The sequence below is a fragment of the Saimiri boliviensis genome, chromosome 8, assembly GCF_048565385.1.
Source record: "Saimiri boliviensis isolate mSaiBol1 chromosome 8, mSaiBol1.pri, whole genome shotgun sequence".
Taxonomy (NCBI): Eukaryota; Metazoa; Chordata; class Mammalia; order Primates; family Cebidae; genus Saimiri; species Saimiri boliviensis.
Window position 1 is genome coordinate 83,875,573 of NC_133456.1, and position 27,265 is coordinate 83,902,837.

A 27,265-nucleotide genomic window follows, 5' to 3' on the forward strand; every position below is an offset into this window, starting at 1 on the left:
ATTTTTAGTAGAGACGAGTTTTCACCATGTTGGCCAGGCTGGTCCTGAACTCCTGACCTCAGGTGATGCCTGCCTTGGCCTCCCAAAGTGCTGGGATTACATCCCAAAGACTGCCTGTCCCATATCTCATGTCCAGAAAGGCGTGAGCCACGGCGGCGAGCCTCTAATTTTCTTGATGCCTATGACCAATGCAAGGCCTTTCTGGACATGAGATATGGGACAGGCAGTCTTTGATACATGCAAATAAAAATGACCATGAGACGTTAACAAATTAAATGAAAAGGTGAAACAAAGCCGAGGACCTCTGTAGCTTGGGTCAGTATGAGCAACAGTAGGGAATGGATACCAAGAGGCGATGGGCCAGCGTCCTTAAGCTGTCTATGACTGAGGCAAGAGATTGCAACCAGATGGAAGGGAAGGAGGTGAGCTGGAGCCCCCAGGGCACAGGAACAAGCATGTGGTAAGTGTGAGCCCAGGGGCAGAGCCAGGCCTGCTGCTGGAAATCACCTAGGGGCTTAGAGGGGAGAGAGCTTCCTGCAGCTTCTGTCGTTGTCTGTGGGTTGGGCAACCATTAGGACCATTGTAGAGGAAATTTCTGCTTTGGGGAGTGTTGACTTTTGCGGTGCTGACTTTCCAAAATGCAAATTTGAACATGCCTCTCTTCTGCCTAGCAGCATCCCCCCCGGATCCCAGTTGCTACGAATGCAGACCGAGAGACCTCCTCGTCAGGGAGGACAAGGCTCCCACAATCTGCCACTGACTGGCCACATCCACACTTCAGCCTGGGAGCTGCGGCGGCCACCCCCCTCTTCTGGCCAATCTCTGAACACGGAGAATTCCACACTCCTGGGCTTACGTGCACGCTCTGCGAATCCTTTCACCTCCCTAGGAAGTTGTGTCCGCTGAGCTGTGATTACTAATCCAGACTGTACCCGCCTTGAGCGCAGGGCCTACTCGCAGTCACCATCACAGCCTGCTAGACGTGACTAGAGTACGGGTTATGTGTTTAATGAATGCGGTGGGGCCATGGGACATTGCTTGATCTTTTGAACCCTTAAGACCCTGCTATTTCTTTTCAGTTGGCGTTAAATGGAGGGTCTACCAGGTGCAATCACACGGTGAGGGTGGGGATGTGCAAGCAACAACAGCGTTCATGATGCAGAGACAGCCAGGGGCTGGGGCCAACAACCAGGACATGGGAGGGAGAGCAGAAGGTAGGGAGGGGGCCATCTAGTGACCATCGGGCATCTTGGTCATCCTGTCTCATAACCCAAACCGCTGCATCGAACAGGTAAAAAAAAAAAAAAAGGGTAACCAGAAAGCAATGGGGTGGGCATGGTAGAAATAAGCTTTGGTTCTTTCTCTCGGGATGTAGAATTAGGAGCCCCACTCTCCCACCCTCACTACCCCCACTAGGTATTTCCGAGGGAATGGGTATCCAGAGGCCAACATCCAGCCCCTTCCTCATCCAGCTCCTTCCATCAGCACCACACGGTCAACAGGCGGTGTCAAGCAAGGAGGACCTGTCTATGAAAATACCTGCTTTCTAGCCTCAAGGGAGCCAAGAAAAAGTCATCGGAGTCCAGATGCCACCAAGGAAGTCCACCGCAGACGCCTCTGTCCCCTTGCCTCTTTGCCCCTTAGTGGAGGTGGCGGAGCTGCCCTCTGATTTCCTCCCCAGGCCTCTAGTTGGAAATTTGCTATGTGGATCAGCTAGTGCTGCTACCTCTTCTGACCCCAAGCCTCCCAGGCTCCTTGCTCTGCACCCACATTGTAAAAAACAAGCCATAAACTCAGGCCAGCCCAGTCTCCTACGATGGCTGGAGAAACAGGGTGTGCAGCTCTGCTTCTTCAGTGTGTCCCTTCTTTGTTCTTGGGCTCCACACACAGCGGGAAGAAGGAAAAGGGAACCCGTTCCAGGGAGGTGCTGGGGGAGAGCTCTTGTGGGAGCCTGGAAACCCTTTCTTGACTCTTGACCAAAGTTACTTTTCTTCCTATTTTTATTAACACAAATCCCTACGTGTGTTTGTATCCAGAGAAAGTACTATGAATAACTGATGACACATTCGTTAACTTATGATTCATCCTGGGGGAGAGAGAGAGGGAGAAAGGAGCAGGAGCTTTGGAGGCTGAATATAAAGTGTCGTAAAATATTTAGCAAATGATCATCCAAGCCACAGGGAAAAACTCAGAGAGATGGGAATTTGAAAGCTGCCAGGATTTAAAAGCCATTTAATGCTAACCATCAGTGCCAGAGAGCTGAGAGCGCCTCTCTTCCTCCCTCCATTGGCAGCAACAGCTCCGATAATGTGGAAAGGCTTGGATGGGCTGCAGAGTACTGGTGGGAACTGAGACCAGGCAGTAGGGCTGAAAGACTTTTTGTTCAAGAAAGCTTGTAAACAGGGGAGCGCCTTGGAGGTGGACTGTATCTTGCCTACTGCCTGTACATTCTCTTTCGAGAGATCCCTGACTATCAACTCTCCACACAGAAGACTCTAGCCAGTCATTGGAGTGTTTCAAAATATCCTGTTTGGCATCAAGGAAGGAAAAACAAGAGCCAAATGATTGACTAAATTTGTCACTTTCCTTGCAAATGTCTTGATGTTACTTAGACAATGGCTTCAGTCTTTGTCATTCTAAAGGTTTCGGCTCAGAAGGGGGTCTCTCCTGAAGGGTTAGGAACCCTACATTTTTAGGGCTGGGGTCAGTACTTCTATAACCTGATTCTTTGGAGATATGGTTATTTTTAAACAAAAGATGAACAGGCCTTTCTTGATAATTTGGCTTGAAAGCCTCCAGTCTGCAGTTATGTCCTCCTGAGTGTAAATACCGTAACAAGATAAATTAAGGGAGAAGTGGCAGGGAAATAATTCAGGTCAGTGGAAATAACCGTCCCATACAACGGAGGCCTCCAGATAGTCAGGTTACACTTGCAAGCTTGTCCAGACTGCATTTTGTTGTTGTGATTTGGTTTGGTTTGGTTTAGGCTTTCAGCCGCCTGAAGCCATGATTTTGAATTTCTGTCCCTAGTGATAAGCAGAAAAGAGGGATGAGAAAGGGACTTTATTGGCCCAGTCAGAAACAGAAACTAAGAACCCATGACTGTATTCTCTCTGTTGGACACCCCTGAAAGACATTCTTCAAGGACATAGTATGATGATTTCCTGAGTGGCCAATACAAGTGAATTTGGTGGATTTAAACAATGAATCTACTCATTGTGCCAAGAATGAACAGATTGTCCCGCCTTCAAGGAACTTCAAATCTATTTGTTTGGGAGGCAAGCATTCCATCAAAATATGGATAGTTAGCCTCTGAATTCAGAAAAGTAAGAGATCTCTGGATAGAGTGGTCCCAAGGAGGAGGACAGGAATAACCATGGCAAAAGTGCACTGCGGAAGAAAACAGAAAGTAGCTCTTGTCCTTTCTCCTATCTATTCCAATCCAACACTTCCCTGAGGCCCTCTTCAGCGAATCCACAGATTGATTCTCTAGGATTCCAGACTTCATTCATTTTACTTCCTACAAACTCTTACAGCACTTAGGCTCCAAAACATTCACCTGGCACGTGATTTCATCGCGAATTAGAATCTGTATGAAGAAAGATTAATCTTTTCTCCTCAGTTTATAATTGGCAAATTCTTTTTGGCAGGTGTCAAATCTTTTTTTTTAACTTTTTTAGAGACAGGGTCTCACTCTGTGGCCCAGGCTGGAGTGCAGTGGTACCATCACAGTTCACTGCAGCCTCAAACTCCCAGGCTCAAGCAATCCTCCTGCCTCAGCCTCTGAGTAGCCGAAATTTCAGGTGTGTGCCATCACAAATGGCTAACATTTAAACTGTTGTAGAGACAGCATCTTGAACAGGAGACCACCTCAATCGACCCATCCACCTTGACCTCCTAAAGTGTGGGGATTAAAGGTTTGAGACACTGTGCCTGGCCCAGATACCAAATCTTAAAACAATTCTGTGTTCCCCACAGTTTCTAGCAGGCTCAGTTGCTGGCCATTGTCTCTGGGGGTGCAGTAGCATTGATTAGTAAGGTAGTATATGAGTAGGATCCCGGTGGTGAGTGAAAATCTCCGCTAGGATTGTGGAAGAAGATTGAATTCTGGGTAAGCCCAGGGATACGCTGCATATTAGCACATCCAAGCTACAAAACACAAGCTCTGAGCAGTTTCTGATTCTGAAGTTCCCCTTCCCTTCTTTGTTCTGATTGTTAAAGCAGATGCAGAGTTCTGAAAATTTGTAAATTGGTTAAAAAATTAATTTACTGAGAATAAAAGTTTATCAGCAGTTCCACTCATATATTTTAAAATGTCTAAGAAAGAAAGAAGAAAAATAAAGGAAGAAGGAAAGGAGGGAAGGGGAGGGAGAGAGGGAGGAGAGAGGAAATGAAAGGGGGGAAAAAGAAAGCCTATAGGCTAGGGTGGAAACACACAAGACTCAGTCTTCAAATACTCTCAGCAATTTCATAATATGATAATTTTTAATATTAAAAGTAAATTGTAAATGTGTCTTTATAAACAATATGCATAAAATAGATCATATTCTAAAACCTTTTCTTTTTAAAATGCTTTTTCACAGTAAATTTCTTAGGTGTCAGATTTTCCCTCAGAATAGTGCAACTAGAAGAAGGGAAATGTTGGCAGTGGCTCAGGACTCTGCTAGTACAAGTCCTTGTAAATCTCCTGCAGGAGGGGGTGCAGACTCATGTCCGTCTCTGTCTTCTTGATCACCTGCAGTAGCTGCACGTGTTCCGTGACAATCTGTCTGAGGTCTGTCATTTTCTGGAGCAGCTTGGCAAATAGCTGAGAGGACTCAGGGTGGTTCAGCTTCAGCTGGAGCTCCAGGGCTTGTAGCAGGTTGTCTTGTATGTCTTCAATGGGCTTCACATTCAGCAAACCTGGGCGGTCTGGGAAGCACAAATGGAAAACACAAGAGGGGGTTCAGTCAAAAAATCCTCTGGGCCCTACCTCGGAAGCCTAGGCAGCTCTACCAAGCAGCTCACCCGTGTTTTTGGTTTGCTTTGCTCTGATCTTAAACAGGTAGGGAGGGTAAGCAGATAGTGGGTAAGAACTGAGGATGGAATCAGAACCAAAACGATCAGAGCTCTTTGCAGGGGCTTTCTTTTTCTGGCCAGGATGGAATCTGGGTGGTCAGCTGATGGAACATGACATCAAAACAATCCTGTTCCCCAAATGAAGTTTCCTCTGCTAACATGCTTCTACTCAGAACTTTCCTTTTCTTTTTCTTCTTCTTCTTCTTCTTCTTTTTTTTTTTTTTTTTTTAAAGATAGGGTCTTGCTCTGTCATCCAGGCTGGAGTGCAGTGGCACAGTCTGGGCTCACCACAACCTATGCCTCCCGAGATCAAGCAATTCTCCTGCCTCAGCTTCCTGAGTAGCTGGGATGACAGGAGCTCACCACCACGCCTGGCTAATTTTTGTATTTTTAGTAGAGATAGGATTTCACTGTGTTGTCCAGGCTGGTCCCAAACTCCTGACCTCAAGTGATCCACGTGCCTTGGCCTCCCAAAGTGACAGGATTACAGGCGTGAGATACCACGCCCAGCCAGAAATCTCCTTTTCAACATCTGCTCCTTCCTGATGAATCCATGTTTTATAGCTTCTGTCCAGTTTCTTAACATAGTTTCAAATATGTTTTTTTTCCCAAATATGCTTTTAAAAGAAGGTTTATCTTCTTTTTGCTGAATTTGCTTATGCTATATTTGCTTAATACGGCATATTTTGTAATGGCAAAACACAGTTTTAAAATACTGATACATTTTTTTTTTTTTTTTTTTTTTTTTTTTTGAGATGGAGTTTCGCTTGTTACCCAGGCTGGAGTGCAATGGCGCGATCTCGGCTCACTGCAGCCTCCGCCTCCTGGGTTCAGGCAATTCTCCTGCCTCAGCCTCCTGAGTAGCTGGGATTACAGGCACGTGCCACCATGCCCAGCTGATTTTTTGTATTTTTAGTAGAGACGGGGTTTCACCATATTGACCAGGATGGTCTCGATCTCTTGACCTCGTGATCCACCCGCCTCGGCCTCTCAAAGTGCTGGGATTACAGGCTTGAGCCACCGTGCCCGGCCAATACTGATACATTTTAACAGAGGTTTCTTTTGAGTAGTAAGATTGTCATTTTCACTAGTTCTTCCTTATAGTTTTTTTTTTTTTTTTAGTAAAAGGCGAAAGATTTATACGATCTGAAGAGAAACCAGAGTTTCCTTATAGTTTTCTTAATTTGCAAATTGTGAACTTAAATTACTTTGAAATATTTTACTTTTTTATGTAGTTCTTGTTAGTTTTATTCTCAAATACTTCTTAGCTTCTATTGTGAATGGACTCTTCATTTTTGTTACATCTAATATATCCCCACTGATGCAAAGAAAATGAATTGATTTTAGTATACTGAAACTATTCCAATTTTCTGAACTTTTGTCAGTTAGAATAGCTTTTGGATTTCTACTTATTTTTTGGAAAGACAATTTTATCAGCAATGGTGGCTTTATTTATTTCTTCTTTTGCAGTGTTAACCTTTCGTTTCCTTTTCTTGCCATAGTGTGTTGGCTAAAACCTCCAACATGGGATTAACTAATAGTAGCAATAGTAGCAATTCTTGTTGCATTCCTAACTTTGAAGGAAATGCTTCTAATTGTTTATCACCAACTATGATGTTTGCTACAGATTATGGAGGACATGTTTTTCTCCTGGGTTTCCAGGGTTTTAAAATTTTAATTTGTTTTAGTCAGGAATGTATTGAATTTTTATCAAATGCTTTTACATTTTTCTATCTAGAGAGATATGGTATCTAAAGAGTTAAGGTTTTATCTTAACCTAGTATAGTGAACTACATTACTAGAGTTCTTTATACCCTTGTACTTGCTAATATTTTACATAGGGTTTTTGTATTTGTAGGTGATATTGGTTTAGAATTATTTTGGGGGTCATTCTTTGCCTGTTTGGGTAATAATGTTAACTAGCCTTTACAGTGAGTTGAGAGGTTTGCCTTGTGTCTTATGTCATAATGATCTGTTGTTCCTTGATGGTTTGTTAGAATTTGTTTGCAGAACCATCTGAGCTTGGTGATAAATCTATCACTATCTTTAAATTTTCTTCCATAGTTTTTAATCTATTCAGGCTTTCTACTATTTATATGGTAAAGTTTTAGTAATTTATATTAGAATAAAGTTATAAATGATACTCTCTTGGAATCTGAAATGTATTATTTTTATTTATGCCCCTCAACTTAATGCTTCTTTTTTTTTGGAGACAGGGTCTTACTCTGTTGCCCAGTGCAGTGGCATGATCATGGCTCACTGCAGCCTCCAACTCCTGGGTTCAGGTGATCCTCCTGCTTCAGCCTCCCAAGTAGCTGGGACTATAGGCATGAGCCACCACAACCAACTAATTCCTAAATTTTTTGTAGGGGTGGGGGTCTTGCTACATGGCCCAGGCGGGTCTTGAATTCCTGGCCTCAACCGATCCTCCTGCCTTAGCCTCCTAAAGTGCTGAGAATATAGGCATAAGCCAACCATGCCTGGCCCTTAAAGCTCTTTATTTGTCCATTTTCTCATTTAAAAAAATCTGATTTGTCAAGGGTTTATCTATTTTTTCCTTTTTAAAAAGACACAGCTTTTGGTTTTATTGAGTCTGTTTCTAAACATTGTGTGTTTTGTTCTTTATTGAATTCCTTTTTAAAACGGTGTTTAGGTTTACTTTCTTTTCTTTTTCTAGTTTCTTTAGCTGAATGCTTAATTCATTCAGTTTGGCATTTCTTGTTTTCTAATAAATGCATTTAAGCCTCTACATTTTCCTCTTAGTGTCACTTGGTCTCATCGATGGGCTTTGATAAATAGTACTCACAGTTCTTTTCTAAACAGCTTGTCTTACAATTCTGATTTTATTTTTAACCTAAGAGTTATATAGAAGTATGTTTTTAAATTTCTAAGTAAAAAGTTTGGGTTTCAGTTTTTATTTTCTAATCTCTAAGTTTTATTTTCTAATTTCTAAGTTTGCTGCATTGGGTAAGGTTTTTTCATTCAGGCTCACCGGAAGACAGGACATTCACTTGATCATTTTGTATTCATTTCAAATTTTAGCTCTTGAAGTCTATTTATTTTATGTTAAAAACTGTAACTCTTCTCTCCTTCATGGTATAAGTTTTACCCATCTTTAATATCCTCTATGACCTGGTCCCAGTCATCCTCTAGCCTCAGTTTCTGTAATTATCTTTTTGCTCCATGTTAAGTCATCTTCATCTGTTACCATACCAAGTTCCTCACACATCCTATGCTGGGTCAGGACTCTGCGCTTATTCAGATTTTATTTATTCCTCCTGCCTGAAACATTCTCACCTTCCCTTCACTTATCTTACTGACTTCAACCATTTCTTCAAAATATAGCCTATGGCAGGCTGCCATCCTGAAATACTTCTCAACAGTAACTGTGGGGAAACCCTTCCTCTCTCCTGTTCTTCTCATCTCCTTTCTCTGGGCTTCCATAGCACCCTATAAACACCTTAATCACTACTATACTAGTGTATCACATTCACTGAATGGTTACGATTTTTCAAAGATTGTGCCAAGGGCCTTATTTACAATATACCATTTAATCGTCACAATAACCCCAGGAGGTCATACTTCACAGAGGGAAAAATAAAGACTTAGAGAAAAAAGTTGTATCTTGCCAAGATAGGCCACTTGCTAGTAAATGCAGTGCTGACATTTGGATCTAAGTCTTTCTGGTTCCAAAGGCTCTGCTCTTACTCCTTATTATCTTGTATTATAAATTCTGGCTTTCTGGTTTCTCTCCCACTAGGCCATGAGGTCCTAGAGGGCAAAGACTAGGTTCTGATAGTTTCTGAACCACCAGTTGAAACACAGGAAGCATTTGGTCGACTGAGTTAATGAGCAAGAAGGCTGTTCTGGCCAAAAGCCCTGGATTGAAAAGCACAATTCTCCCGGTTGGTGAACAGGCCTAAAGGCAGAATCCCTACACAATGAAGAAGTCTCCTGTAAATGATGTTTTCCTGTGTCTAATAAAATCTAGTGACCTTTATCCACTGAGATGAGGCTCAAGAGAACAATGTGACACTGCAGAGTGGTCTCAGAGTGGGATTTCCAGAACTCTGAATATTCTAAGTTAACTTTCTCGTTTTTTTTTTTTTTTTTTTTTTTTTTCTGCTAAAGAAGGAAACTGATCTTTAGTTTGATTTTTTTCCCTCTCAGGTCTCCAACATCCCATTGACTAGAGTAAGTATAATTTTCTTTTTAGATTTCAGCATTTAATTTTGGAACCATCAGCAAAAAAATATAAGATTCTGAGAAGGAAGAAATGATCTGGTCCTGGTCTGGAGAATTACGCCCCTGGGAGCATGGGGCCTTCCTCACAGTTGCTATAATGGGAATGAAAAAGCCACTGATGCTTCACTGAAAGCTGGGCCCCAGACTGGCACCTTGGTTTAATGACTATGGATTCCCCTGCTTGACAAATGCATGCATCTCAAAGGCCAGGGGCAGATGTGCATCTAAAGACAGGTGCTGAGACAGGCCCTCCCGGGGACTACTCAGCCCTGGGGAGGCCTCTGCTCACTGGACACTGGCTCCTGAAGCATTTCTGCCATTCCTCTTTCCTCCACCTTCTGATTGACTGATTGTAGAGGCAAGGTCTCTACCATGCCCAGGCTGCTCTTGAATGCCTGGGCTCAAGTGATTCGCCCTCCTCGGCCCCCTAAAGTGCTGGGATGACAGGCGGGAGCCACCGTGCCCGGCCTCTTCCTTCCTCTTGAGCAGCACCACTGGGGTCAGCCCTTCGGCTGAGGAGGTGATGTTAATCTGCTAGGTCTCATTTATCAAACCTAACATGCAACAGATCAGGGCTTGCTGAAAACACTTGGCTCTGGCGCAGTTTCGTGGAACTGGCCCCTCCAGGAGCGGAGAGGGATCTGGTTTGGATTTTGAAACCCCTCTTTGGCAAGTTATTCTTTATGATGTGATAGATGAAGCTTGGCTGAAGGACTGAAATTTTGTGGCCATGGAGTAAGTATATTTTCTGCAATGACAAGTTAGATCATTTACAGATCAGTCCCACTGTCCCCCTGACTGAGCCGTTGTTAAAGCAAGATGGTTTAACGGAAAGGAGGGCAGCAGAGAAAAGTTGTCTATTCTACATTTAAGGCTTTCACTCGCCAGCTCTGTGACCTTGGGTAAAGTGATTAAAGTCACTGGGCTCAATTTTTCTCTTCTAAACAAAACAGACTGGACTAAATAGATAATCTAAAAGATTCTAATTCAAAAATTATAAGATTTATTCTCATTTGTAATTCCCTCTATGTAATTCACATAATTCAACCAGAGAAATATACTCAAACATCTATTAGAAAAGCATATTAACATGAAACTTAGACACCTGACTGACTTAAACATCAAAAAAGCTTCCTTTGGTCTTTAAGCCCTAGTCAAGGGCAAAAGAGATCTGCCAGGGTTGTTCCCTACCCTACACCCTCCAACTGGCCAAGAGCTCCCCCCAGTCTCTTTCCCCTTTCTGCTCCACGCACACTCAGTCCTTCACAGAACTAAGCCAGGTGCCACAGGTGTGCCACAAAATCCGTCCAAACACCCAGACTGTTTCGGGGCCTTTCTCTTCTCTCCCTACTCCCATCAGCCTAGTGCCCACAAAGGCACTGTCCCCAGGAGGCCCGGCTGAGATGCTCTCCCTGTACCTTGCTGAGGTTACAGTTGAGTCTGGAGTAGCGCCAGGGTTAAGGGCCCTCTCTGCTGGCCTAGGCTGCCCAGAAGGCCCTTTTGGGAACTGTGTGTGACTCAGACTTCAGGACTTAGGACTCAATGAGGCTGGAGTCAATTACTAGTTCCCTACTCCCCAGGCTGTGAAGAATTGGGAAAGAAACCTTCCGGTCTCCATCCACACAGTCCTGGAATTGATTACAGAACACTGTTGATTATGGGCAAATCTACAAAGCTTCCATCTTATCCAGATCTGGTTCTGTTAAGTGGAGGGTTTATCTGAAACAGAGTTAAATGCTCTGGTCCTCTTGAGATCTGCCCACCTGGGCTGGGTGTTTCCCTAGCACAGATTTTTCTCAGGAGGTGTTTCAATTAGGGAACCAGATGGCCACAGCAGAGTCTCCTGGAGAGGCAGAAAACCCGAAGGGGGTGGTTTCGTCTTTATTCTAGGAGCTGCTCTCCAGGCTTTCTGCATCTTTCCCTATTGGCGCTCTGATAGAGACTAATCTGAAACCAATTGTACCCAGGGTGTTTAAAAAAAAAAAAAAAAAACCAAATCTGATTGCAGGGCAGCTGTAAATTGATACACAGACAATGAAAGACCTTAGTTCAGGTGCAGGCTGAAAACTGGAGGGGAGGTAGGGCTACTCAGTACTTTGCAATTTAACTTCCTTTTAGGCTTTCTCTCAAGTTTCCTTTATTGCACTGCTCCCCAAGTTCTCAGGCATGTTCTAAGGGGCAGTGGATTGGGAAACTGAAGACTTGAATCCTGTCTCTCTCCCACTTAGTTTGTGTGTGCCTGTGGACAAATCATCTAATCTTTCTGGGTTTGGGCTTAATTTTCAAGACCACAATGACATTTCTTTCATAAGCGTATGGTGAGAATGAAATAGGCGGAGGAACTTTAGAACATGTTATAATTCTTGTGTTTGTTCGAATAAAGGCAGTTTCCATGGGCCTGGGGTCAGGAGTGTAAGTAGGAGTGGGTGGCATATCAAGTCAGGAAATGGAAGGTTTCTGAGTTGTTCTTGGTTAGAGCAGAAATTCAGGAGCTCAAGAAAAATAATGCCTGATGCAGACATGTTTGGGGTGTCAGGCAAGTTGTTCTCATTCCTGTAGTTGAATACACAGAGGCAAGGTGGTTTAAGAACAGCAGCAAAACAAAAAAGCCACTGTGCCCCAATTTACTACTCCCTTGAATAAATGATGCTGGGAATTTGAGGGTACTTTTCTGATCCGACATCAGAATCATCGTGGGCATTAGGCAAAGTGAATTCAGCAAAGTACCACGGTGTGGCCTATAGCAATTCCTTCCCACCATCCTACCAACAGGAAAAAGTAATTCAGCACAGTTATACATGTGTCCTCTTCATATTGAAATTTGAATTGGAGCTTCATCTAGTGCAGGGATGACCAATTTTGGCTACATATTAAAATTATCTGGGGAGACTACGAAAGCAAATGAATGCCTGGGACTCATCCCCAGAGATTCTGATTCACTTGGCCTGAGGTGTGACCTTCAGAATTTTTAATAGCTCCTGGGCGATTCTAATGTGTGGCCAAGGGTACGCACCACTGGCGGAGAGGCAGTTGGGATTACAACTTTGCAAGTTCCTTAACCTTTCTATACCTCGTTTTCTTCACTGTAACAACTGGAGCTGTAGTGGTAATTTAACTCACGGTGTTGTTCAGAGGACTGAGAGCCATACAGAAGGTGCTTAGCACAGTGTCTGATGCATGGTGAATTGGCTATTACTATTTTCATTACTGCTCTGTAAACTTGCCTCATTTTCTTCCTACCTTCTCATTTCTCTGATTTTTTTAAGATTCTTTCTATATTTTTCCCATTCTTTCTTTCTAAATTATTGCTCTCTTTTCAACCTTTTTATTTTCTCTTCAGTCTTTTTCTTTACCCTGCTTTCCGGACGTTTTCCCCTTTCCACTCCTGGGCCTGCACTTGCTGGAGATTTTATAAGAATGCTAACAGGGCCAGTTTAAATTAATCAGAGGTCTGAGCCGTGGATGATGTGAGAAGCCATGTAGTTTACTGCTGCTTTCAGGGAATGGGAATGACATAAAATAGAGGGCTTGCAAATGACAGATAAAGATCATCTGTAACCAGCACATTCTGCCGTGAGCACACATGTTGCTGGTAGTCTTCACTAAGAAGTGGGTTAACATTCTGACACTCACCAGTTTAAATAAGTTTCACATTTAATTGCTTCCCCTATCTATGCCTGATAACAATAATATGTAAGACTGGGCCGGGATGGTGGAGCGGGATAACCATAATAGAGTCAAACCAGCCAATATTTTCTTGGATCTGCCCATTAAGTAGCAATTACATCTCAACTTGCCTCATCTCAGACACTCCACTCCCACCTCCAATAATCAACTCCTAAACCATAAAACAGAACACAAGCCCAGCTAGTGACAGGGCGGGCAACCCTTTCCTGTGTGCCATGTTCAAAGCCCCTCCACTGGACAGCACCACCAGTGGAAACTGAATGTGGGCTCTGTCATTTCCGGGTCTCTCAGAGTGAAAATGGAACCTGAGATTTCTGTCCCACCCTAGGAAGCCCCTGTGTCCCTATCTCTGTGCACTCTGGGTTTAGGGCCCCCTTGTCCTTCTAGTCATTCCAGGTCACTCAATTTACACCCAGCCACATGGTTTGCTCCCCCTCCTTTCAATCAGGACCAGGGAGCAGTCTGTAGTCCTCCCTTAAGCCGAATGATGTATGTACATTTCTGCTCTTTCTCTGTCCAAGAAGGAATCTGACTGGGGCTGGAAATGTGGGATAGGAGGTAGAGGAAGAAGGGTGGTGCTGAAATAGAAAGAATGATCCATTCCCAATCTCCCACTAACCTGCCATCTCCATGCCCTGAATCCATCTGGTGGCTCTACCCTGCGATGCTCTGGGCAGGAAAAAAGGAAGGAAAGGAAGAGAGAAGGGAAGACTAAGAATTCCTACCCTTCCTTACTCCCTCAACCTCTGGAAATGTCAACAGCACACCAAGGGCAGTAAGTGAAGTTAAAAGCTACCAGGTATGACTTCACTCCACTCCCCTGCTTTCCTCCTTCCCAGTGTCTCTGAGAAGACCTGTGGTCTCAGAACACAGGCACATTCTCTAAATATGGTCTAAACACATGGTGTTCCCAAGAAGTTCATGGGAACTCCTGCGGGCTGGGAATCCAGCAGTCCTGCCATTCCCTGTCTCCTTCAGGGCCCCAGGACGTCTGAATCCTCCCCTCACTTGGAGGCCCTCCCCTTCCTCCAGTATCTCTTTCCTTCTGGGTTTTGTTCTCAATCCACACCTAATCCCCTTAAAGTGATAGCTGATAAAAGGATTAGCTGATATCTCCTAGGCATATTTATATTGTAATAAGGGATCTTAACAATGACTGTTGGTGGAATTTCAAGCAATGTAACTGGCAGAATTGAGTGGCGCTGCTACAGGGCAAAAGGGAAAATTAGCTTTTACTGCATTTACTTGTGCCGAACACATCCCAGGCATTTTGCCAGAGGCTTCACATCATGTTATTTGGTTTGCTCAGGGTCCTGATAAGGAAATTAAGGCTCAGGGAGGTAAATAATTGCTGCAAGCACGCATCTAGGAAGAGAGGGAGTGGGGGTTTGAAACTCCTGTCCCTCTGATTCCAGGGCTTTGCACTGTGCCAGCTTGCCTCTTCCGGTCTACCTACTTGACACTGGTGAGCCCTCCAAAGACTTCTGTAGGACTGGGTGATGCCTTCACTACCTGTATCTCTGTAGGAGTGACCTGAACCAGTGCTGGGTTTCATTCTTCCTCACTTGCAGATGATCTGTCTGAATGTCTCGGTAAACTGTGCCAGTCTGGAAGGCTGCCTGGGGTCACTCAGAGTTTAAACACACATTATGAGAGCCCAAAATGATAAAGTGCTCCAGAAAGCAGCCCACTGACTGACTGACTGAGCCTCTTCCAGGACTGCCAGTGTGGGGACAGGAATGACTCAGCATTCGATCCCATGGTAGGTCTCTGAGGTCAAATCCAATTGCTTGCTCACTCACTGGGATGATCCCAGCCTACCATGCCTGGGCTGGGGAAGGAATTTTATTTCTCAGGCAGTCACAGATGAAGACGCTTCTATATTTTACAAACAACAAAGCCCTGTATATGTATATGTTTAAAGTGTACCACATGATTCTAGGATGGTTCATCTCCTCCCCATCATTCTAACCCCGCCACCAGCTCTCTGGTTTTTAGAATTTGGGTGCCAGTTGGGAACTCATAAGTAAACCTCACCTTGTCAAACCCAGTCTATGGGGTTATGAAAATAGTGAACTAATGGGACATTTCTAAGTAAGTCAAAGCGAGTCATTATTCAAAGCCATTCTGCCAACTAGCTAAGGAGGGCCGGTCTGAAAAGAGAGCCTCACAAGCTAGGCAGAAACAACATAGGTGCCTGCAAATTTTTTTCCAGTTAATAAGTAAGTGCTATTACTCTCGGACGCAATCATAGCCCAGATAGGGGACAGGAACTAGGCAATAATACTCTTTGGCTGTTGTCCTGCTCAAGAGAAAACAGATATCCTTGTTTATTTGCAAAACTACAAGAAAAGAGAGAAAAACAACTTTCATCATGTAGGCACCAGCCTGTCTTGTCCAAAAAATCCTCTATGGATAAGGGAGCTAAATATTTAGCTGGTACAGGAGAGGTGGAAGAAAGTGTGTTGTATACAGCATTTATAATACCTATGTTTTGTGATATTTTGGGTTTGGTCTCCTCGCCAGTTAACTAGGAATGCAGATGCTAACAGACGAGAGGGTGTGGAAGGCCCTGGGCTGTACAGAATCAGAGGCTCCATAAGCTGGAGTTTCCTCCCGGAAAGCATCGCCCTATTCAAGCAAGCGCACGCCACCTTTTGTTCCAGAGAGAAGAGGACACTTTCCATTTTAGAGCTGGGAACAGTCTCAAGATTTTGAAGGGCAGCTGTGGGACAGGGAAGAGAGATGAATACTCCCAAACCTAGTGCTCCTCAAACTCAGTGCCAATAGAACACTGGTGTTCTGGGAGCTGGAATGAGCATTCTGCTGTGACAGCTGCGTCAGGGTTATTGTGTTTGTTTCTGAAGGTTAGGAAGAAATGAAGGGACTGGATGGTATTTCAATAATTTAACATTCCTCTCATAAATTTTTCCATAACCACTTATCTATATCAGAACCTAGTATAAGATGGTATTTGATTGAGCAGAGATGTGTTTACTTAGTCATTTAAAGTTTACTGTCCATTTTTGCGGGAAGTTCTGCAAACAGTACCATTATTTCCAGGTGCCTGTTGGCTGAATAAATTTAAGACCAGAATGCCAGTCTTCAGCCCGGTCACCAGCCCCTATTCCTTCCCCAAGTAATTCCCAAAACCTAGGGTGTAATTTTGTTAGACAGATTAAAATTGTGTCTCAAGGAGGACTTTTAATATTAATAAGTAATATCTGAACTAGAATCTGGGAATTTTTCTTTTATTTTTTTTTGAGACAGGGTCTCACTCTGTTGCCTAGGCTGGAGTGCAGTGGCACAATCACAGCTCACTGCAGCATTAAATTCCTGGGCTCAAGCAATCCTCCTGCTTCGGCCTCCAGAGTAGCCAGGACTACAAGTGCATGCGCCACCATACCCAGCTAAATTTGGTATTTTTTGTAGAGATGAAGTCTCCCTATGTTGCCCAGGCTAGTCTCAAACTTCTGGGCTCAAGGGATCCTCCTACTTTGGTTTCCCAAAATATTGGGATTATAGATATGAGCCACTGTGCCTGGCCTTGGAAATTCTTAATTACCATATCTGGAGGCAATATGGAAATAGGCAGTTTTTGATAACCACCAAAGTCTAAAACTGAAGCAATTAACTGAGATGCTTCTACATCTCAATACACAAAAAGCAGTAGGATCTAATGGTTAAGTGTACCAGTTTGAAAGTCTGAGAGACCTGGCTGAACCTTGACCTCATCAATTAGTAGCTCTGTGACCTTCGGCAAACTGCTTAACCTCTTTAAGTTTCCATTTTCTCCATCTATAAAATAGAGGTAATAAAAGACCATGTATTCAGCCATGTAGTCTTCCTACCAAAAAAACGATTATGGATGTGATAAAGCGTCTAGCACAGACTCTCTCACATACTGAAAGTTTTCAATGAATGGTAGGTAGTAGTATTATTATTTTGGATGATTATTCACTCAACAAGCATTTGTGGGTAACTTATCCTGGGCTAGCACTAGGCTTTGATTCTACTTTAATTCCGACAAAGTTAAAAAAAATCTATCTATCTGGTATGACCCATGGGGGAGCCCTAGGTTACTGACCTGATAGACCTAGGTATTATCCAATTAACATAGAATACCTGCTCCTCTTTGATGTATAAATGCATAGCAGTGAGATCAATTCCTCTGCTTCTACCCTATTCTCCTTGCCCACTCAACAGCAGAAAAGTCAATGATCACTCCACGAACAGCCATCCAAAGTGGCTTCACAGAGAAGGGACAGTGCCAGGACTGCTGGAAAAAGGAGCCGCCCTCAAGGTGGTCTGCATCACCAAGCCAGACTCAGCAGGGTACAGGAGGAGGCTGGATGACTTGCCATCTGTATGGCCGTTGTAGTGATATCAGCAGCTTCTCTGTCATTAGGACACTGATGGCAATTTGCCTTGAAAAATATATTGTAAAATCCAGTGAATTTCCTCCCCCATATCTTGGAGGCTTAGGAATAACTGAAATGGATTCCAAACTGTTTTGAATTAACAAAAAGAGCTTTTGCCTGTTGCAAAGTTCCAGCTGGAACTCGCCTAGACTTTTTCTTCACAAAACAGCAAACACTCAAGGGGGCAAAACATCCACCAGAGTGTCCTGGGGCTTGTCAGCTTCACTGAGTTTTACGCTTGGCTTTGGCTGCTGGGTAGGTTTTGGGAGTTTGCTAGGGTGGCTGGCATGATGCTGCGGCGCCAGTTGCAAACATGCCTTTGCTGGAGACAGTTTTATTACTCTCGACGCTGCCCAGCCTGTCAGTAAGACTAGGGAGTGCAAGGAAAGCTATTGTTTACCATGATGACCAAGGAAGTGCTGTTCCTGGCTTCTAGTTATGGGCCTACTTTAGGGATACGGTGAAGAGAGAGCAGGTTGTGGCCACCAACACAAAGAGTGAGTGTACACATCACAATCCACTGGCCAGCACCAGAGGGGACAGTTAGGACACCTAGGTTTCAATGTTAGTTCCACTGTGGCACTAGTTGTCACATCTTAGACAAATCGCTTAAGTCTATGACCCTCACTTTTCTTTCTGTGAAATAAGAATTAAAAACCCAGGCACATTGTCAGGATCGAATGAGAAATTTTCTCGAAAAGGTACCAAGTCCTAAACTTTGGTTCTAGAATAGGTTGCTGCTCCTTTTATTTAGTCTAATTCTTGCCCCCAAGCTCAGGAGAGAAAGACTGCAGAAGAACTAGGTCATCTTTCTTAGCAGTTTGGTTTGAGAGCTGAGTAAAGAGCAGAGATGCTAAGCCCGGGCAAATCTAAGTACCAAATCAAATGGTATCAGCAGTTTTTAAGGCTGAGGTTGAATGGCTGCAATCTTAGGTAGCAACTCCAGTTTCCCCAGCAAATACTGAGTTGGGTCAAATCAGTTACTTTCATCTAAAAATCTCCTCTTTGAGTCTTCTAGGGATACCCCCATTAATCCCCAATTCCTTACCCCCACCTGCTCTTAGTTGATGCACGTCTTGTTCATCTTTCTTTTAGTCTGGGGCCCTAAGTGCCTTTGCTGAAGCGAAGTTCTGTGAATCCAAAGTTAGCTTGGAATGAGACCAACTGAATCCCTACCAAAAGCACTTCTTTCTGAACTAAAGCAATTGACAGACTTCAGAATAAATTGCAGAGGAGGAAATAATCACTCTTGTTAAGATTGGGTAGGATCAGAAATTTGTTTAGTAGATGAAAGCCTCTTGCTTAGCTGAATGGAAAATCTGGAATAGGAGGGAAAAACTAATTGAGAAATTTTGTCTTATTCTAATGAAGCATAACTGGGGAGGTGGATTTCATCCTCTATAGATGCCTGAGATTCAGATCTCACTTCATAAAGCCCAGAATTCTCATGACTGCTTCTTGTCTAGTCCTTGCCTAGTTGAAGCTAAGTATCTTTGAGTGGCTCATTTCAAATGCTTCTCTTTGTATCTGTGGGTAGGAATACAAACTGCTATGAACTTACACATACATGTATGTATATATCTATATATGTGAATGTGCGTGTCAACTTCTTGATAGGAAAAATAGAACTCTGTTAATTATATTTTATTCTGAGTGCAAAGCCCTTTAGTTTTCACTTATACCTTTCTGTACTCTTTCAATTATAAAATGACTGTGTATTACTTTTATTTAAAAAGTTAACAAAAACTATTAACAAAGAGTATGTAATGATATGGGAAACTGATTAAGTGAAAAGAACAGACATGGGATATATAGTAGCTTAGGAAAAATATTTGAAATAAGTTAATTATTAGTGTATTTCCAAATTTTATTAAAAATAAAATGTGCCTTAAAATTGTAGATAAATAGGCTGGGTGCAGTGGCTCATGCCTGTAATCCCAGCACTTTGGGAGGTGGAGGCAGTTGGATCACCTGAGGTCAGGAGTTTGAGACCAGCCTGGCCAATATGGTAAAACCCCGTCTCTACTAAAAATGCAAAAATTAGCTGGGTATGGTGGTGCATGCCTGTAGGGAGGCTGACGCAGAAGTCACTTGAACCTGAGGGGCAGACGACCTGGTTGTAGTGAGCAGAGATCGCGCCACTGCGAGAAGAGCAAGACTCCATCTCAAAAAAATAAAATATTAGATAAGTAAAATCAACTGTTTTTCTAATCTGGTTTTTCAAAATTTAGTATTTTTCTTCTGGCAAACCTCTTATATATTGGAATCTCATCTTTTTTTGCTGATTTAATAAAATATACTAGAGAGTCAAGGAGTAATTTAGGTAGATTTGGTCAAGATATTAAACCAGGTAGTATATTTTTGTTCTATTAAACATAATATCAAGTAGTTATTTTAAAGCAAACCACAACTTGACCCTGGATTTGTGGCTCTAAAGGTAAACTATGCCATATTGAGATCTATTTGCTCCCTAGGCATTTAAAGGGCGGTATTCTGCATGATGTGATGGTAAAGAGCATAGAGTCTGAGCCAGCATGCCTGGTTCACAATCCTGGATCCATCTTTCGCTAGACATGTGACCTCGGGCAAATGAGAAAACCTCTCAGTGCTTTGGTTTCCTCATTTGTAAAATGGCCCTTACTTCCCTGAATTGTTGTGAGGATTGAATAAATATGCATGAGGTGCTTAGAACACTGCCTGGCACACAACAAGCACTAAATAAATGTTTGCTATTCTTATGACTACTGCACTATGCACCTGATTTCAGAAACATTCTCCTTTCATTGGACAACAAAAGACTACACAGTGATCATGCTCTTTATAATATAGTGTGCAGTTACACACAGTTTACCACTATCCCCTGATGGCTTTTTCAGAAACAGAGGATTCACTGTAAAGTACATATAAAAAGCTCACATGAAGTCCACTTCAACAGGAAAACCCGCTACTCGAAACAATTTTTATACAGAGAGATGAAAGTAAAACCTTCTCACGAGAGGCTAATGAAAGTAAGGTTTAGGTTGGGCATAGTGGCTTATGCCTACAATCCCAGCACTTTGGGAGACCAAGGCGAAAAGATTGCTTGAGGTCCGGAGTCTGAGATCAGCCTGGGCAACATAATGAGACCTCACCTCTACAAAAAATTTTAAAAAGTAGCAGGGCATGTTGGTGTGCCCCTGTAGTCTTGGCTACTCGGAAGGCTGAGGTCCGAGGATCACTTGAGCCCAACTGTAAAATGGTCATGTATTACTTCTATGAAGTAGCATGATCATAGCTTACTAAATGCAGTTAGAAGCTGCAGCGAGCTATGATCATGCAACTGCACTTCAGTCTGGGTGACAGAGTGAGGCCTTGCCCCACATACAAAACAAACAAAAAACAAACAACAATAAAAAAAAAAGAAAAGAAAAAAGTCACACTCAGTAGAAAATCTGGTTTTTGGAACTGGTTAGTCAGATAATGTACTTGCAAGGCCAAAAATACAACAAATTGCTAAATAACTGTTTATCTCTATGTTGTGTGTTCGGTTCACATTGCATTCTTAATCACAACCAACTACCTCACAAAGGTACTTTCAGGGAGCCATCAGAGGAAACCACACAAGAGAGTGGGTGGAGGTCAGTAGGTATTGCTTAATTTCTGATATTGGAAAAGCAATTCAAAGTAGTATCTTACTGATGGTAGTGCAGGAGCATAATTTGACCAGAAACACTTAGTAGTACCTTCTCTATGCCAAGTCAACAATGTCTTAAGCAAAGTTATATATTTCATTACTTACAGGAAACAGAGATTAGACTGGCCTCTAACCTTCCTTTCTGGAAAGAAAGAAGGAAACAAGGAAAGGAAAAAGGAAAAGGAGAAGAGGGCATTTGACTGGAAAAAATATCTTGTGTGGGATGAAAGAGAAGATCCTGGGTTACCTATAGCCTTCATAGCAGAAACCTTTGAGATTCTTTCTTGGTACAGTGTTTTGCATGTGTAGTGACGATTCATGGCATTATGCCATTGGCACTTAATGTGACAACGAATGCAGACTAATACTAAGGAAATCCAAAATTCTTTTGGCCATCCCACCATCCTCCCACCCTCTCTCACAGAAAGATCAAAAGACAAATCTTACCTCCACTGAGAATAATGACAGCAATAAATATTGCCAAGTCACTGTCATCTAATTCCAGTGCATTGAACTTCACAGCAAACTCAAACTTGGGCTCCATAAAGTCACCAAAAGGCTTTCGCAGGCTCTTTAGAAACTCCCGTGTCATGAAGCCCTGGCCCTCGGATATGAGAACCCCATCTTTATTCATCAAGGAGGCCAGCATTGTGTAAATGATCTCGTGGACTCCATATTTGAGGAGAGTTACTTGGTCGTTCAAGTCAAGATTTACAAAACCAGGAATGCTTTTGGCATACTCTGTGATCTCCTGCACAGCCTCCACAGAGCGGAACTGGCAGCCCTGAAAGATGCGGATGGCCACCTCTTTGCTCTGCTCCTGCAGTGGGGTGATGTGTTTGAACTTGATTTTATCTTCTCCCATCATTAAAGAATTCATGTCATAGATAACAAATGGCTGCAAATAAAACAGAGAAAAAGTGGCTGAATTGGAGACTTCTAACTCACACTGAACACCACCCCGGTTCAGAAAACTGTTTCTTTATGTAAACTTGCTTTGTTAACTAAAATCTTTAAAGCTGAAGATGCTTAATAATGAGAATGTATTCCCAGGTTCTTTTATTCATCTTAATTGTCTTCTGGGACCAAAGGTATTTCACCAATTTTGGTCTTCTTTCTCTTCAATTTATACTATAACACTTAATCTATGACTGGCCAAGAATCCCAATGTCTCTTGTCTGGGGAGTCTTCATTGTTGATTTTTATGTTTGTTTGTTTTTGAGACAGAGTCTTTTTTTTTTTTTTTTTGAGACAGAGTTTCGCTCTTGTTACCCAGGCTGGAGTGCAATGGCGCGATCTCGGCTCCTGGGTTCAGGCAATTCTCCTGCCTCAGCCTCCTGAGTAGCTGGGATCACAGGCACGCGCCACCATGCCCAGCTAATTTTTCGTATTTTTAGTAGAGACGGGGTTTCACCATGTTGACCAGGATGGTCTCGATCTCTTGACCTCGTGATCCACCTGCCTCGGCCTCCCAAAGTGCTGGGATTACAGGCTTGAGCCACCGCGCCCAGCCGAGACAGAGTCTTGTTCTGTCACCCAGGCTGAAGTACAGTGGCACACTCACTGCAATCTCCACCTCCCAGGTTCAAACGATTCTTGTGCCTTAGCCTCCTGAATAGCTGGGATTACAGGCACTACCACCACGCCCAGCTGATTTTTGTATTTTTAGTAGGGTTGGGGTTTTGCCATATTGGCCGGGCTGGTCTCCAACGCTAGCCTCAAGTGATCTGCCTGCCTCAGCCTCCCAAAGTGCTGGGATTACAGGCGTGAGCCACCATGCCCAGCTGACTGTTGTTTTTAAAATGATACAAAATCTACTGTTTATCTTGGCTTTCAATGAAATACACTTTTAGCCTTCTTTCAATTAAAAGTCATTTTGGCAACTCAAGGTTGAAAATACCCACTTGAACATAAAGTTACTTTTCAGGTTTAAAAATCATTTTTTTTCTTAATTTTTTTTCCTTTTCCTTTGTTCTCCTTCACAGGTAATAACTTTTCAGTTTTAGATGACATCCTCTAAGATCACAAATGAAACTATGTGCATACAAAATGTGCTTAAGTATTACAAAATCACTCTGAAAGCAGATTTGGGCTACTGAACCAAGAAAATGTCTATTTCTTTTTTTAATGCTCTGGAAGTCATCTATTTCAGAAAGAGCAGATATAGAAAGCCTCTAGGGGACTGCTGCAAAAAGTGGCAAAAAGGGTTTTGAATTTATATTTTAAAATATCTGTCCTTACAGGTTAAACCATCAATAAAATACATGCCCCAATTATTCAAGTTTGCCATCGGCTGTTTTCAAAAGTTAAGTTGTTTGGTCGTGACATGATCTCTCTCTGACTTCCCTTTTATAGAACTAACTAATGGTTTGTAGTCACTGAGAAGTTCTCAAGGCTGCTCTAAGGGGCAATCTTTTACTTAACACTGGATACAGTGAATGACATACAGGAGTTAAACCTTGAATCCCCTTCAAATACTTGTGTGCCTGAAGGCACTGGAAGAAGAGCTGAGCGTATCTGGGTTCTAGTTTTGGTTCTGTGGTGAACTATGTGACTTAAGGAAAGTCATTTATCTTTCCTAGACCTTAATTTTCTTCATCAGGAGTTTGCAGCTCTTCTCTGGGGGAAATTCTAGTTGCACTTCTCAAAAGCAGGATGTGTGTGGGGGGTGGGCATATGTGTGGAGAGGTGTGAGTGTGCATGCATGACAAACATGAAGTCTCTGATGGACTAAGAGTAAAGATTTTTTTGAGCACAGATGCTGAGAATTCTCTCCTGAATGGGCAGAGAGAAGGTACATGGGTGGCTGTGGCAGCCGGCTTCAAGATGCACTGGTTGGAGATTCTATTCATCTCTGTGGAACTATATCATTTCCATCAAAAGATTAAGTCTGTTCTACACTGGAGGAAATAACACCAACATTAAGGACTCTTAGATCTTAAATATCTCCAAACTTGTACGTCACATCAATACCATTTACTGGAGTTATTCTGGAAGTTTTTACTTTTGTTACCAAAAAATTCACTTCAATTGTACTACTTAGCAAACTCCAAAAGAGGACAGATGTGAGGACCCCAAAACAGGTTTGCCTGGTGGCTCTAATTTTTCAAGGAAATTGGGACCAAATTGTCCTTACTGTATTTCTTGGGCATTTTGCTTGGGTGTTTTTTTTCCATTTTCTTTCTTTTCAGGATGAATATTAATAATGAGAGGAATAAAAGGGGGGAGAGAACAAGTACATTAATGAAAATTTACTGTACTTTTCCAGAATGTCAGGTTCTAATCATGAGAAAAATTTGAATGGATAATGATGCTTTCACAGAACCTAGAGAAAATGTGTTTCTTTGTCCTCCGGGCATTTTATAGTGTATTATAACTTATAGTAATGAAATACTGACTTTAAAAAATTTATTTCCTTTTTTGAGATAAGGTCTTGCTATGTCGCTGGGCTGGTCTTGAACTCCTGGGCTCAAGTGATCCTCCTGCTTTGGCCTCCCTAAGTGTGTGCTAGGATTACAGCTGTGAGCCACCACAACTAGACTTTATTGGCTTTCTTTAATGCCATGAAAAAATGATGTCTGGACACCTGAAAAGACCAACTGCACATGCAGTTAACACAAACAACATGAATATAAAATCAACGCCTTTTCACATATGGAAAGACTGGACCCCGAACTGCCCACTTCAACTTTCAGACAAGCTTCTGCTCAACCATTTGGCTTCTTGGCACAGAACATATGCATGAAATTCTTTTACCTCCATGTAAGTGATTTATCTGGAACTATGCCCTGATAAATCACCCTTGTCACTCTTCCCCTTTACTTCCCCTGTCCCCTCCTATAAAGCTCTAGGTTCCTGTTTTTGAAACTCTGTAATAGTTGAACATAGGGCACAAAATCCTGCTAATTTTCTCTCTCAATTTAACAACAATGTGACTTTAACCCCTTGGCAATTGATGTTGGTCAGGATTTCCTGGCAGTAAATACTCAAGGACAGAGAAAGGAATCAGCACCCCACCATCATGCCAAACCATTTCAGTTTTTTCTTTTTCTTATTATTTTTTGAGACAGAGTTTCACTCCTGTTGCTCAGGCTTGAGTACAACGGTGAGATCTAGGCTCACTGTAGCCTCCACCTCCCGGGTTCAAGCGATTCTCCTCAGCCTCCAGGGTAGCTGGGATTACAGGTGCCCAACACCATGCTGAGCTCTTTTTTTTTTTTTTTTGGTATTTTTAGTAGAGACCTGGTTTTGCCATGTTGGCCAGGCTGGTCTCCAACTCCTGGCCTCATGTGATCCATCCACCTCGGCCTCCCAAAGTGCTGGGATTACATGCATGAGCCACTGCGCCCGGCCCCGTTTCAGTTTTTTTTTTCATCCTTTCTGCATTCTGAAGAAGAGGTGAACTGGCAGAGAATTTTAGAGTTAATATGCAAATGAACACCAGTTTTTTTTTCCCCCTAGTCATATCTGATTATACTGTTTTCACGACATTTCTGAAGACTGTATAGATTCTTTCAGCCTCCATGTGGATTTGTCAAACTGCGAGAGTGATCCCTGGGTGGGCACAGTCTGCCTTTCTTTGCAACCAATTCACCAATTCTTATACTGCAGACAGCTCACGTGTGCATCACTTTCATATTTCACAGGGGGCCTCCATACCCTCAAACCTAGTGTTAAGATTGTGGCCAGACTGCTTTATGGAGAGAGAACCTGTTAAAACTCCGGTCAAATTTGGTCTGTGCAATTTTATCTTGAATTATTAATTTAACATGACATTTAACATAATGTGGTACAATGTTTCATACAAATATACTACACTTCCACGGCTGTGTTTCTGGTTTTTTTTTTGATTTTTTTTTTTTTTTGAGACGGAGTTTCGCTCTTGTTACCCAGGCTGGAGTGCAATGGCGCGATCTCAGCTCACCGCAACCTCCGCCTCCTGGGTTCAGGCAATTCTCCTGCCTCAGCCTCCTGAGTAGCTGGGATTACAGGCACGTGCCACCATGCCCAGCTAATTTTTTGTATTTTTAGTAGAGACGGGGTTTCACCATGTTGATCAGGATGGTGTCGATCTTTTGACCTCGTGATCCACCCGCCTCGGCCTCCCAAAGTGCTGGGATTACAGGCTTGAGCCACCGCACCCGGCCGTTTCTGTATTTTTTACAGAGCAAAGTGGAGTCCTTATACTTTCCATCAGCTTGGACAGTATTACCCAAAGATGTCAATATAGGAGCTGTATCATTCTCAAATTTTGTCTTAATGATTTTACACTTCTAGTGTGGGGCTAACAGTGTATCTATCTTCAGATGCTGTATCAAATGGCTGGATAAAGCATCCCTCCTTAACAGGAAAGAAAGATTAATTACACCTAGGACATGATGGGGTGCATTCAGGTTTTGTGGGGTATAAAATGTAGACAGTAGTGGGGCCTCTCTAAGGAAAATACTACAAATTACGAGAATAAAATTGCCTGGGGCCTTCCCAAGCACTGGAAGGAGCTCTGCACAAGGGAAGGCCCCCAAGGCCTAAGCTTCACGAGCTTCATGGTGAACCTGTCACTGGTCATTTTGGACTTGTGCTTTTCACATATTGGACAGACCAGAACAGAAGGAAGAAAGCTGCATTTGAACCCCACCTTTTTCCAGAAAAACAAAACAATTTCTGTAAGGAGAAATCAATTTTTTGAGGGATACATCAAATATAATGAATTTTGATATATTTCAATTTTCAATATTTTGACACATTCTGATTTTCAATTTTGACATATTTTGATTTTCAAAAATATATTTTGATTTTCAGGATGGGGTTAAAAGTACTGTTTTATACAGATGAGTAAATTCAATTATAGAATTTACTGGCATGCTTTCTATGTAGAATACAAAGACAATGGGGCAAATGGGATTAACTATGAAAACAGAATAATAATTTTTTTTTACCTTTTTGAATGGAGAAATACAACAGTAGTGTTCCTGAGTAATCTAATAACATCACCATTTTAAGACATGAGTTATGAAAGGTATTATACGAGCATTCTACGTTTATACTCCTTTTGAATAACAAAATAGCAAGCTAAGGGAGATAAACATGAAAATCACTCATAAAGCACAGGGTATCCTGGGTGACTTTTTTAATTTGGCAGATTGAATGACTGTAGTCAACCACTCTGCCCTCTCTCAAACAA

At 42.5% G+C, this 27,265-nt stretch overlaps 1 protein-coding gene across 8 annotated transcripts in view; it reads right to left on the reverse strand.

The window, feature by feature from the left end:
• Nucleotides 1-4,466: 4,466 nt before the first annotated feature.
• The window catches only part of PPARG (peroxisome proliferator activated receptor gamma), a 198,799-nt gene continuing 176,000 nt past the window's right edge, over nt 4,467-27,265 (reverse strand). For all 8 annotated transcript variants that reach the window (XM_074404767.1, XM_039478922.2, XM_074404769.1 and 5 more), the window contains 2 exons: nt 21,532-21,982; nt 4,467-4,911 (listed from right to left, as the gene is read on the reverse strand). In XM_074404767.1, coding sequence (XP_074260868.1) covers nt 4,664-4,911; nt 21,532-21,982 — 699 coding nt within the window. In that variant the 3' untranslated portion in view covers nt 4,467-4,663. The remainder of the gene's footprint in view (nt 4,912-21,531; nt 21,983-27,265) is intronic.